Raw genomic sequence first — 14,393 nt, 5'->3', positions numbered from 1 at the left:
AGGATGCAGCATGCTTCACGTGCCTGGGAGGTTAAACCATGTTCCATGTGTCTGGAACTAAGCTCGGACCGGCGTATGAGTCGGCCAAGCTGCTGCCAACTTAACATGCATGAATGGTTGTGTAGGCTTTTCCCCCATGCCTAGCATTATCATTTGATTAATTTAGTCCTTTGCACATCGTCATTAATGTGGCGATTACCAGAGCCATACACGTAAACTAGTATTACTGCAGTACTTGCACTAGGATCAACGCGAATGGGGAGGAAGACTTCAGATGAGTAAAACTAAAGATATGCCAAATAGCAACCAAAAAGATAGACGGTGGAGAAACTTGTTATATAGCTAAAAAAACAAATGTCTCACCTCAACTTGGTACTATACAAATTCCCACATGAGAAATAATGAAAAATAGAAAATGTGTTATGCATGATTACATTTTGTTGGCGTACTATTAATTCTATCCATATGGATTTCAGGTATTTGAGAAGACCATAAATTTGGATGAGCAGTACCCAGATCTGGTTGAACAAGCAAAACTGATCTTGAGGAAGTGCGGAGGGCTCCCCCTTGCACTAATCACCATAGGTGGGTTCTTGGCAAAGCAACCAAAAACTGCTTTTGAATGGAGAAAACTGAATGAGCATATCAGTGCTGAGCTGGAGATGAATCCTAACCTTGAGACTATAAAAGCAGTCCTTATGAAAAGCTATGATGGTTTACCATATTACCTCAAGGCTTGTTTCTTGTATCTGGCCATCTTTCCTGAAGGCCAGCAAATTGCACGGAGACGCTTAGTACATCGATGGCTTGCAGAGGGTTACTCAAGAGAGGTGCGTGGCAAATCTGTAGAGGAAGTATTGGACTCTTACTTCACGGAACTCATAAGCAGGAGCATGATTCTGCCATCTCAACAGTCAATTTATAGTAGGAAAGGAATTGATTCCTGCCATGTCCATGATCTCATTCGTGAAATTGCCATCTCAAAGTCTATGGAGGAAAATCTTGTTTTCACATTGGAGGAAGGCTGCAGCTTAAGTAACCAAGGTACAGTACGTCATCTTGTTGTAAGCAGCAACTGGAAAGGTGATCAGTGTGAGTTTGAGAATGTCGTAGACTTATTCCATGTACGATCATTGACAGTGTTTGGAAATTGGAGGCCGTTTTACATTTCTGATAAGATGAGATTGCTACGAGTGCTGGATTTGGAAGGCAAGTGGGATTTAGTTGATCATCACCTTAAGCACATTGGGAAGCTTATACATCTTAGATATCTTTCTATAAGGGGACATGCTGAGATATTTCACCTGCCAAATTCGTTGGGGAACCTAAAACAACTCCAGACACTAGATATCTCAGGTACAGGCATAATAAAGCTACCAAGGACCATCATCAAGCTTGTGAATATGCAACACATTCTTGCTAGTGACATAGGAAAGGCAACTCGTGGTACATTTGAAGATGCTGATGAGCAGTCGCTAATGAGTTTGCCTGTACAGTCATTGTATTGTTGTTTGCCATGTTGTGCACCCAATATTTTGGAAGATGAACTTGAACTTGACGATGGTGCACTTAAAAGGCATGATGTATGCACTACGTACTGCTGCAGCATATTACCTTATTGTGCAGCAGGACGAAATCAAGGTGGTGTTGAAGCGCCAAGATGGATTTGGAAACTAAAGGCGTTGCACACACTTCGTACCGTGGACATATCAGTGGGGAAGACTGTTCTCCAAGATATAAAGAGGTTGACCCGGTTACGCAAGTTAGGATTGGCAGGCATCAACAAGAGAAACAGTCAAGAGTTGTGTTCAGCAATTGCTTGTCTCAACAGCCTGGTGTCATTGTCACTGCAATCACATGGAGAGACAGGTTTATCAGGCTGCTTAGATGGGTTGTCGTCACCTCCAGAAAACCTGCAAAGCCTCAAATTGAGAGGCAACCTGGTTAAACTGCCGGAGTGGATCCAGGGCCTCAAAAATCTAGTGAAGCTGAAGCTGGAGTGGTCGAGGATATTAGAACATGATGCAGCCATACAAGTCCTTGGGAACCTACCAAACCTGGCCACCCTACGGCTACTGTATGACTCGTTTGTTGGTGAAGAGGTCCGTTTGAGTTTCCCTTCGGAGTCATTCCCGAGCCTGAAGGTGCTTCAGCTGAAATTTAAACAAAAACTTAAGCTGGTGGAATTTGAAGAAGGAGCAGTCCCTAAGCTCGAGTTCCTGCAGTATATTCATGGGATATCAGGGATGGATTGTTCTCTGGATTATGACATCTCTGAAGCCTGAAAGAATTTATGCTGCATACGTATCACTGGCAGGAGACTGAGTTCGTGGAGCACTTTCGAGGCCAGCTCGCAGAGAATATAAACGGACCCGTTTTGAAGAGTTGGGAGTACGGACGTATTATTAGGTCCCTCCCTCGTAGTAGTATGTCCTTTGATTGAGTTGATGTAAGCTGCTACTCCCTTTTGTGTGTGTCTGTGCACGGTGGTACAATAGCAAATGGCACCCGTCCTTCTGTTCATCCGTCATGACTGTTTGATGTCTATGTCTGTGTGAGCACAGTTGAGGCAATTGTAAATTTTCATGTGATATTCTAGGAAGCAGAACAGGTGCTGACAAATTGTCTCCCACCGCTATATTTAGAGAATTGGAGATGAATTATGTGTCTGTCCACCCTGCTTTCAGTTTCAGGTTAGCACGCTCAGCATTTTCAGGTTGACACAAGATTCCTGTTGACATCCAACCAAGAGCAGCCGAAAGTGCCGCAACCAAGGAAAGCCCGAGAGCTCAATAATCCTTATCAGGCTGGAACACGTACGTCAATTTATCTCTAATACCAGAGACTAATCTGAAACTTTACAATCGTCAAAACATCATCCAAGCAACCTCGGCGGCGATGGCAGATCATAGTTTGACACAAGTTGTGGGCATCAAAACAACGGCAACAGATTGATCAAAGAATGACCGATCTGCCCACCGTTCGTCAGTTTCCTTTTGTATTACTTTTAGATAGAGCGCTGCCCTTGAGCTTGATTGATTGCAGGGTCTTGATTTTCTTTCTTTCGGTGTAACAACTGTTAGATGTATATAGTCTCTTTTCGGTATATCTTCATTGTGTAAGGGGTTGCCTGCATTTTATCACACATGTATATGTAATGGCCTTTGGTCCTCAGTAAAGTCAGTTGCTCATTTATCCAACATGGTATCAGATGCTAGGTTAGCCTTGCTCTTCCGCACGATGCAACTCCGTGCGCCTTGCTCCTAGCTCACCTCGATTCCGGCTGCTCCCCGCCCATCTCCGGCTGTTCTCGCCATCTCCCTCTCGGCCTTGTCCGGATCCTGCAGGCCCAACACCCTCCCAACACCCTCCTCTCGCTGCCTGCAGCTCTGCTGGTCGCCTCTTGCTGCCGTAGGCCCTGCTGACCGTCCTCACCTCTGGATCGGGTCGCTGGTGTTGGCCCTGATCCGTTTTGGCCGCCGGAGCTCTCCCTTACCGTCGGCTCCTCCAGACCCCAGCCTAACCTGCCTCGGCGTCCGCTCCTGTCGCCCGGCCTGCTGTGCTGATACGTCTCCAACGTATCTACTTTTCCAAACACTTTTACCCTTGTTTTGGACTCTAACTTGCATGATTTGAATGAAACTAACCCGGACTGACGCTGTTTTCAACAGAACTGCCATGGTGTTGTTTATTGTGCAGAAAACAAAAGTTCTCGGAATGACCTGAAAATCCGCGGAGATAACTTTTGGAAAATATAAAAAATACTGGCGAAAGAATCAAGGCCAGGGGGCCCACACCCTTTCCACGAGGGTGGGGGGCGCGCCCCCTCCCACTGGGAACGCCCCCTGTCTCGTGGGCCCCCTGATGCTTCAACGACCTCAACTCCAACTCTATATATTCCGTTTCACGGAGAAAAAAATCTGAGAAAAAGTTTCCTCGCGTTTTACGATATGGAGCCGCCGCCAAGCCCTAATCTCTCTTGGGAGGGCTGATCTGGAGTCCGTTCGGGGCTCCGGAGAGGGGGATTCGTCGCCGTCGTCATCATCAACCATCCTCCATCACCAATTTCATGATGCTCACCGTCGTGCGTGAGTAATTCCATCGAAGGCTTGCTGGACGGTGATGGGTTGGATGAGATTTACCATGTAATCAAGTTAGTTCTGTTAGGGTTTGATCCCTAGTATCCACTATGTTTTGAGATTGATGTTGCTATGACTTTGCTATGCTTAATGCTTGTCACTAGGGCCCGAGTGCCATGATTTCAGATCTGAACCTATTATGTTTTCATGGATATATGTGAGTTCTTGATCCTATCTTGCAAGTCTATAGTCACCTATTATGTGTTATGATCCGACAACCCCGAAGTGACAATAATCGGGATACTTCTCGGTGATGACCGTAGTTTGAGGAGTTCATGTATTCACTATGTGTTAATGCTTTGGTCCGGTTCTCTATTAAAAGGAGGCCTTAATATCCCTTAGTTCCCACTAGGACCCCGCTGCCATGGGAGGGTAGGACAAAAGATGTCATGCAAGTTCTTTTCCATAAGCACGTATGACTATATTCAGAATACATGCCTACATTACATTGATGAACTGGAGCTAGTTCTGTGTCACCCTATTACATGAGGAATCGCATCCGACATAATTATCCATCACTGATCCAATGCCTACGAGCTTTTCACATATTGTGCTTCGCTTATTTACTTTTCTGTTGCTACTGTTACAATTACTACAAAACTGCTATCGTTACTTTTGCCACTGTTACCATTACTATCATACTACTTTGCTATTAAATACTTTGCTGCAGATACTAAGTTATCCAGGTGTGGTTGAATTGACAACTCAACTGCTAAAACTTGAGAATATTCTTTGGCTCCCCTTGTGTCGAATCAATAAATTTGGGTTGAATATTCTACCCTCGAAAACTGTTGCGATCCCCTATACTTGTGGGTTATCAAGACAAATTTCTGGCGCTGTTGCCGGGGAGACATAGCTCTATTCTTTGAGTCACTTGGGATTTATATCTGCTGAGCACTATGAAGAACTTGAAAGACGAAAGAACTAAGATTTTTCCCTCAACTACGAGGGGAGGTAAGGAACTGCCATCTAGCTCTGCACTAGATTATCCTTCTGTTTTGAATAAGCTTGCGACACCTAAACCTGCTACTGCTATGAATTCTGATATGTCGCATGTTATTGATGATGCTACTTCTGCTATGCATGATACTTATGATGAAACTACTTCTATGCTTGATACTGCTGTGCCATTAGGTGAATATCTTGATGAACAACTTGCTAGGGTTAGAGAGAATGAAATTATTGAAGATGAAATTATTGATGATAGTGATGATGCAGGTTCTCCCCCTAATTATGAATTGCCTATTGTTCCTGAGGGTTATGCTATGGATGAAGAAACTGCTAGAGATCTTTTTGCTTGCAATGATAGATCTGATCTTAAGAAATTACTAGCTAAACTTAAACAGAAAACTCTAAATGCTAGAATGAAATATGACCCTGCTTTTGCTACTTCACCTATCTTTGTTACTGATAAGGATTATGAATTCTCTGTTGAGCCTGAAATAATTACTTTAGTTCAATCTAATCCTTTCTATGGCTATGAATCTGAAACTGTTGTGGCACACCTTACCAAGTTAAATGATATAGCCACCCTGTTTACTAATGATGAAAAGTCTCGTTATTATTACATCCTTAAGATATTTCCATTCTCATTAGAAGGTGATGATAAAACTTGGTTTAATTCTCTTAATCCTGGTTGTGTGCGTAGTCCCCAGGATATGATTTATTACTTCTCTGCTAAACATTTCCCTGCTCATAAGAAACAAGCTGCCTTGTGGGAAATATATAATTTTGTGCAAATCGAAGAAGAGAGTCTCCCACAAGCTTGGGGGAGGCTTCTCCGATTACCTAATGCTTTGCAAGATCATCCTCTTAAGAAAAATGAAATACTTGATATCTTTTATAATGGACTAACCGATGCTTCCAAGGACCACTTGGATAGTTGTGCTGATTGTGTTTTCAGGGAAAGAACAGTCGACCAAGCTGAATTTTTATTGAATAATATGTTGACTAATGAAAAATAATTGGACTCTTCCCAAGCCAATTCCTGAGCCAATTGAGCCAACTCCTGAGCCTATTCCTAAACCAACTCCGAAGTAGAGGGGTGTTCTATTTCTCAGCCCTGAAGATATGCAAGAGGCAAAGAAATCAATGAAAGAAAAAGGTATTAAGGTTGAAGATGTTAAGAATTTACCTCCTGTTGAAGAAATACATGGTCTTAATGTACCTATTGAAGAAACACATTGTCTTGATAATCTGACACAGGTAGTAAAGGTAAATTGTCTCTATAGATATGATAAAGTTGAAATTCCGTCTACTAAATTTCATAGCCAATGCTTAGATGAATTTGATGACTTTATGGCTAGACAAGTAAGTTTTAATGCTTATGTTGGTAATGAATTAAAGAATAATGCTTTCAAGATAGCATGCTTGAGTGATTATATGGCTAGAGTCAAAGGTGAACTTAAAGTCATTAGCAAATATGCTTCTATGGTTACCACTCAAGCTGAACAAGCACTTAAAGCTCAAAGTGATTTGCTCGATGAATTAAATAATAAACATGACTTTGCTGTTAGAGTGGCTACTAGAACTGGTAGAATGACTCACGAACCTTTGTATCCTGAAGGCCACCCTAAGAGAATCGAGAAAGATTCTCAGAGAAATAATGTAGATGCACCTAGTCCTTCTAGAAAGAAGAAAAAGAAAAACGATAGGACTTTGCATGATTCTAGTGAACCTGTTGTAGACACACCTGAGAACCCCAATGATATTTTTATCTCTGATTTTGAAACACAATCAGGTGATGAACATGAACCTAGTGATAATATTAATGATAATGTTCATGTTGATGTTCAACCTAGCAATAATAATGATGTAGAGATTGAACCTGCTGTTGATCTTGATAACCCACAATCAAAGAATCAACGTTATGATAAGAGAGATTTTTTTGCTAGGAAGGACGGTAGAGAAAGAGAACCATGGGTTCAGAAACCCATGCCCTTTCCTCCTAAACCATCCAAGACAAAAGATGATGAGGATTTTGAGTGCTTTGCTGAAATGATTAGACCTATCTTCTTACGTATGCGCTTAACTGATATGCTTAAAGTAAATCCGTATGCTAAGTACATGAAGGATATCATTACAAATAAAAGAAAGATACCGGAAGCTGAAATTTCCACCATGCTTGCTAATTATACTTTTAAAGGTGGAATACCAAAGAAACTTGGAGATCCAGGGGTACCAACTATACCATGCTCCGTTAAACGAAACTATGTTAAAACTGTTTTATGTGATCTTGGAGCCGGTGTTAGTGTTATGCCTCTCTCTTTATATCATAGACTTGAATTGAATAAGTTGACACCTACTGAAATATCTTTGCAAATGGTCGATAAATCAACTGCTATACCTGTCAGTATTTGTGAGGATGTGCCTGTTGTGGTTGCAAATGTCACTATCTTAACAGGCTTTGTTATTCTTGATATTCCCGAGGATGATAGTATGTCGATTATCCTTGGTAGACCCTTTTTGAATACTGCAGGGGCTGTTATTGATTGCAACAAAGGCAATGTCACTTTTCATGTTAATGGTAATGAGCATACGGTACACTTTCCGAGGAAACAACCTCAAGTTCATAGCATCAATTCTATTGGAAAAATTCCAACTATCATTATTGGAGGTTTTGAATTTCCTCTTCGTACTGTCAAGAAAAAATATGATATTCTTATTGTTGGGGATGTTCATATCCCGGTTGAGGTAACCTAGTCTTATTCGAAATTTCTCCGGTTCCATGTTATTCAGAATGAGTTTGTTAACAAGACTTGATCAACCTTGTTAGTGGATTCATTTTGATGATCATGAGATGGATGAAACTAGAAGGCACAACCTTTTTGTAAGTGCATCCAGTGCCCCTTAGTGATTTTGGTGTATTGAAGACTTATAGGTTAAGGGACTGATGCGTTTGTGAGTGTACACAAGTCTATAAGTCTATGAGGAGTTTGATAATTACAAAGAAAGTCGAACCCTAAAAATAAAGTTCTTCGACTGAAGACTTTGGATTTCTGAAGACTTTGAAAGTGAAGAAATTGGTGTGACCTTGAAGACTTGGAATTCATTCGAGGAACATGAAGCGTGAAGACTTTTGTTTTTGTAGTTTCATTTTCTTTTTCTTGAGTCATAGGAAACACCGTACTGTTAAAGGGGGTCGAGGAAATACTAAGGAAAATTTTCCATGTGATGCTCAACTCAAAATCCTACACCTACCAATCCCTTCGAGTGAGGCCATTGGAAATCTCATATAGTTTAGTCAATTTCTTCAGTGACAGAGACGAAGTTCTTCTGGTCGCTGAGGAATTTGTTCTGACTGAGGAGTTAGGAATTCGCCAGTGCGGATTGCCTACACAGTGAGGAACATGATAACCCTGAGGAATTGACCCTCAAAATTCCGACCGTTGCTGTGCTATGCGCCAGCTGTCCCAAAATATCTACCCACCTACCGGTCATATCATTGAAGGGCATTTATGTCTTATCATGTCGGGCTGCTCCCTAGGCTATAAATAACCGCCCCCTACAACCACTAGCTGGTTGACTGCTCCAAGAGAAACTGCCACTTGTCATTTGAGAGCATCCCATCCTTCGAGGACTTTGAGCGAAAATCATCAAGTGAGGAAAATCCAAACCCAAAACACCTTCAAACCCAAAGTGATTGAGCATCACTGAAGAGATTGATCCTGCGTGGATCTGACGCTTGTTACCTTTGAAGACTGTGCTTGTTCCATACGGTTAGGCGTCATGGTCTAGAGCATCCAAGAGGAATTGTGGATTGCCGAGTGTCCGTGTCTGTGAAGGTTTGGAAGTCACCTGAAGACTTACCACGAGTGATTGGACGAGGTCTGTGTGACCTTAGCTCAAGGAGAATACGGTGAGGACTGTGTGTCCTCAGGTTTAAATACCTAGCCGCTCCAACCAGACATACAACTGAGACAGCAGTTGGAACTGGTCTATCAAATCATTGTCTTCACCAAGCTTACAGGTTCTACTTCCTCAACTCTTTCATTTCCTCATTTCAGTTGTTGTGTGCTTGTCCATATCTGTTTGAAGACTTTGACTGAATACTTTCTCAATTTCCTCAGTTCAATTTCTTCAGTCTGTCCGTCTTCATCTTGTGTCATCCTGTGTTTACGCTTTCTGTACTCTGTGCTTGTCTTCATTTCATCATGATGACTATGCTTGTGTTCTGTTATGTTTACCTTTGAGTACTTATTCCGCTGCAAGTAGTTCTTCGCTAAGGAATTTCCTCACCAGCAAATTCCTCAATGCAGAGTTCATAAAAATCGCCTATTCACCCCCCTCTAGTCGATATAACGCACTTTCAATTGGTATCAGTTCAAGGTACTCCCTTGTTCTGCGTGGTTTTGGTTTAACCGCCTGGAGTTTTAGTTATGTCGACCGCAGGTATGAAGAAAGTGACATGCCCCATCTTTGACGGTCATGATTATCCCAAGTGGAAGGCCATGATGAGGAAGCGCCTCATGACAATGAACAGCGAGCTGTGGACCATCACCGAGATTGGTCTTACTGATCTATGCAAGATGGCGGAAGCTGATGACGTTTGCAAGTACACTCTTCTCAACCTTACGACGAAGGACGTCATTTGCTCCTGTCTGTCTCAAAATCAGTTCAGGAACATCATGCATCTCAACCATGCAAAGTTTATCTGGGACCAACTCTTTTAGGTCTATGAAGGTCATCGAACCCGTCATGATCCTTGGTTTGAGGATTTAAAGGAATCTCTCAATGCGATGACATTCGAACCAGAATCATCATCTTCTACACCATGCCTTATGGCAAAAAGTGCTAAGGATGATCAACCCAAAGCCAATGAGTGGGTCCTCGATAGTGGATGTACGAACCACATGACTGGTGACAAGAATCTATTGATGGATGCTCCCTTATCACCATCGCACCTGAAGCATATCATCTTCGCTGACAAAGGCAAAAGTCAGGTATTGGGTCTTGGTAAGGTTGCGGTCTCAAAGGATCGACACATGGACAAAGTCATGCTTGTCGAGTCCTTAGGATGCAATCTCATGTCTGTCTTGATGCTTTGTGATCTCGATATGGTTGTTGTCTTTGGCAAATATCGTTGTGTTGTGATCATGGAAGCTGACAATTCCAAAGTCTTCGAAGGCTTTAGGAGAGGAGACTTGTATATTGTTGATTTCTCTACAGGACCTCAACCGGCCGTATGCCTACTTGTAAAAGCTTCAGAAGGCTGGCTATGGCATTGACGACTTGGTCATGATGGCATGAGGAATATGCACATGTTGGGGAACGTAGTAATTTCAAAAAATTCCTACGCACATGCAAGATCATGGTGATGCATAGCAACGAGAGGGGAGAGTGTTGTCTACGTACCCTCGTAGACCGAAGAAGCGGAAGCGTTAACGCAACATAGAGGAAGTAGTCGTACGTCTTCCCGGTCCAACCGATCCAAGCACCGTTACTCCGGCACCTCCGAGTTCTTGACACACGTACAGCTCGATGACGCACCCCGGGCTTCGATCCAGCAAAGCTTCGGGGAGGAGTTCCGTCAGCACGACGGCGTGGTGGCGATCTTGATGTTCAACCGTTGCAGGGCTTCGCCTAAGCACCGCTACAATATGACCGAGGTGTAATATCGTGGAGGGGGGCACCGCACACGGCTAAGGAACGATCACGAAGATCAACTTGTGTGTCATGGGGTGCCCCCTGCCCCCATATATAAAGGAGTGGAGGAGGGGAGGGCCGGCCCTCTCTATGGCGCGCCCTAGGGGAGTCCTACTCCCACCGGGAGTAGGATTCCCCCTTTCCTAGTCCAACTAGGAGCCCTTCCATGTAGTAGGAGTAGGAGAGAAGGAAAGGGAAGAGAGAAGGAGAAGGAAGGAAGGGGGCGCCCCCCCCCTCCCTAGTCCAATTCGGACTACTCCATGGGGAGGGGTGCGGCCACCCTTTTGGCCCTTTCTCTCCTTTCCCGTATGGCCCATTAAGGCCCAATACGAATTCCCGTAACTCTCTGGTACTCCGAAAAATACCCGAATCACTCGGAACCTTTCCGAACTCCGAATATAGTCGTCCAATATATCGATCTTTACGTCTCGACCATTTCGAGACTCCTCGTCATATCCCCGATCTCATCCGGGACTCCGAACTCCTTCGGTACATCAAAACTCATAAACTCATAATATAACTGTCATCGAAACCTTAAGCGTGCGGACCCTACGGTTCGAGAACAATGTAGACATGACCGAGACACATCTCCGGTCAATAACCAATAGCGGGACCTGGATGCCCATATTGGTTCCTACATATTCTACGAAGATCTTTATCGGTCAGACCGCATAACAACATACGTTGTTCCCTTTGTCATCGGTATGTTACTTGCCCGAGATTCGATCGTCGGTATCCAATACCTAGTTCAATCTCGTTACCGGCAAGTCTCTTTACTCGTTCCGTAATACATCATCTCGCAACTAACTCATTGGTTGCAATGCTTGCAAGGCTTAAGTGATGTGCATTACCGAGAGGGCCCAGAGATACCTCTCCGACATTCGGAGTGACAAATCCTAATCTCGAAATACGCCAACCCAACAAGTACCTTCGGAGACACCTGTAGAGCACCTTTATAATCACCCAGTTACGTTGTGACGTTTGGTAGCTCACAAAGTGTTCCTCCGGTAAACGGGAGTTGCATAATCTCATAGTCATAGGAACATGTATAAGTCATGAAGAAAGCAATAGCAACATACTAAACGATCGGGTGTTAAGCTAACTGAATGGGTCATGTTAATCACATCATTCTCCTAATGATGTGATCCCGTTAATCAAATGACAACTCATGTCTATGGCTAGGAAACATAACCATCTTTGATTAACGAGCTAGTCAAGTAGAGGCATACTAGTGACACTCTGTTTGTCTATGTATTCACACATGTATTATGTTTCCGGTTAATACAATTCTAGCATGAATAATAAACATTTATCATGATATAAGGAAATAAATAATAACTTTATTATTGCCTCTAGGGCATATTTCCTTCAGTCTCCCACTTGCACTAGAGTTAATAATCTAGATCACATCACCATGTGATTAACATCGATAGTTCACATCATCATGTGATTAACACCCATAGTTCACATCGCCATGTGACCAACACCCAAAGGGTTTAGTAGATTCAGTAATCTAGTTCACATCGTTATGTGATTAACACCCAAAGAGTACTAAGGTGTGATCATGTTTTGCTTGTGAGAGAATCTTAGTCAACGGGTCTGTCACATTCAGAGCCGTATGTATTTTGCAAATATTCTATGTCTATGATGCTCTGCACGGAGCTACTCTAGCTAATTGCTCCCACTTTCAATATGTATCTAGATCGAGACTTAGAGTCATCCAGATCGGTGTCAAAACTTGCATCGACGTAACCCTTTACGACGAACCTTTTGTCACTTCCATAATCGAGAAACATATCCTTATTCTACTAAGGATAATTTTGACCGCTGTCCAGTGATCTACTCCTAGATCACTATTGTACTCCCTTGCCAAACTCAGTGTAGGGTATACAATAGATCTGGTACACAGCATGGCATACTTTATAGAACCTATGGCCAAGGCATAGGGAATGACTTTCATTATCTTTCTATCTTCTGCCGTGGTCGGGTTTTGAGTCTTACTCAATTTCACACCTTGTAACACAGGCAAGAACTCTTTCTTTGACTGTTCCATTTTGAACTACTTCAAAATCTTGTCAAGGTATGTACTCATTGAAAAAACTTATCAAGCATCTTGATCTATCTCAATAGATCTTGATGCTCAATATGTAAGTAGCTTTTACTGAGGTCCTTTCTTTGAAAAACTCCTTCAAAACACTCCTTTATGCTTTGCAGAATAATTCTACATTATTTCTGATCAACAATATGTCATTCACATATACTTATCAGAAATGCTGTAGTGCTCCCACTCACTTTCATGTAAATACAGGCCTTTCCAAAAGTCTGTATAAAACCATATGCTTTGATCAACTTATCAAAGCGTATATTCCAACTCCGAGATGCTTGCACCAGTCCATAGATAGATCACTGGAGCTTGCACATTTTGTTAGCACCTTTAGGATTGATAAAACCTTCTGGTTGCATCATATACAACTCTTCTTTAATAAATCCATTAAGGAATGCAGTTTTGACATCCATTTGCCAGATTTCATAAAATGTGGCAATTGCTAACATGATTCGGACAGACTTAAGCATCGCTACAGTTGAGAAAATCTCATTGTATTCAACATCTTGAACTTTGTCAAAAACCTTTTTCGACAAGTCTAGCTTTGTAGATAGTAACACTACTATCAGCATCTGTCTTCCTCTTGAAGATCCATTTATTCTGAATGACTCACCGATCATCGGGCAAGTCAATCAAAGTCCACACTTTGTTCTCATACATGGATCCTATCTCAGATTTCATGGCTTCAAGCCATTTCGCGGAATCTGGGCTCATTATCGCTTCCTCATAGTTCGTAGGTTCATCATGGTCTAGTAACATGACTTCCAGAACAGGATTACCGTACCACTCTGATGCGGATCTTACTCTGGTTGATCTACGAAGTTCAGTAACAACTTGATTTGAAGTTTCATGATCATCATCATTAACTTCCTCACTAATTGGTGTAGGTGTCACTGGAACTGATATCCGTGATGAACTACTTTCCAATTCGGGAGAAGGTACAAATTACCTTATCAAGCTCTACTTTCCTCCCACTCACTTCTTTCGAGAGAAACTCCTTCTCTGGAAAGGATCCATTTTAGCAACGAATGTCTTGCCTTCGGATCTGTGATAGAAGGTGTACCCAACAATTTCCTTTGGGTATTCTATGAAGACGCACTTCTCCGATTTGGGTTTGAGCTTATCATGATGAAACTTTTTCTTTATAAGCATCGCAACCCCAAACTTTAAGAAACGACAACTTTGGTTTCTTGCCAAACCACAGTTCATATTGTGTCGTCTCAACGGACTTAGATGGTGCCCTATTTAACGTGAATGCAGCTGTCTCTAATGCATGATCCCAAAACGATATTGGTAAATCGGTAAGAAACATCATAGATTGTACTATATCCAATAAAGTACGGTTATGACGTTCGGACACACCATAACATTGTGGTGTTCCAGGTGGCGTGACCTGTGAAACTATTCCACATTGTTTTAATTGAAGACCAAACTCGTAACTCAAATATTCGTCTCCACGATCAGATCGCAGAAACTTTATTTTCTTGTTACGATGATTTTCCACT

The 14,393-nt window shown here is 42.4% G+C and overlaps 1 protein-coding gene across 1 annotated transcript in view; it reads left to right on the top strand.

The window, feature by feature from the left end:
* LOC119278903 (disease resistance protein Pik-2-like) overlaps window positions 1-2,621 on the top strand; it is an 18,974-nt gene extending 16,353 nt beyond the window's left edge. Inside the window, exon 5 of the mRNA XM_037560258.1 lies at window positions 477-2,621. Within this exon, the coding sequence (XP_037416155.1) occupies window positions 477-2,285 (1,809 nt within the window). The 3' untranslated portion in view covers window positions 2,286-2,621. The remainder of the gene's footprint in view (window positions 1-476) is intronic.
* The last annotated feature ends 11,772 nt before the right edge of the window (window positions 2,622-14,393 follow it).

Source organism: Triticum dicoccoides, chromosome 3B (genome assembly GCF_002162155.2).
Source record: "Triticum dicoccoides isolate Atlit2015 ecotype Zavitan chromosome 3B, WEW_v2.0, whole genome shotgun sequence".
Classification (NCBI taxonomy): Eukaryota; Viridiplantae; Streptophyta; class Magnoliopsida; order Poales; family Poaceae; genus Triticum; species Triticum dicoccoides.
The sequence above is the reverse complement of the archived record's forward strand: the minus strand, read 5'-3'. Positions and strand labels throughout refer to the sequence as shown.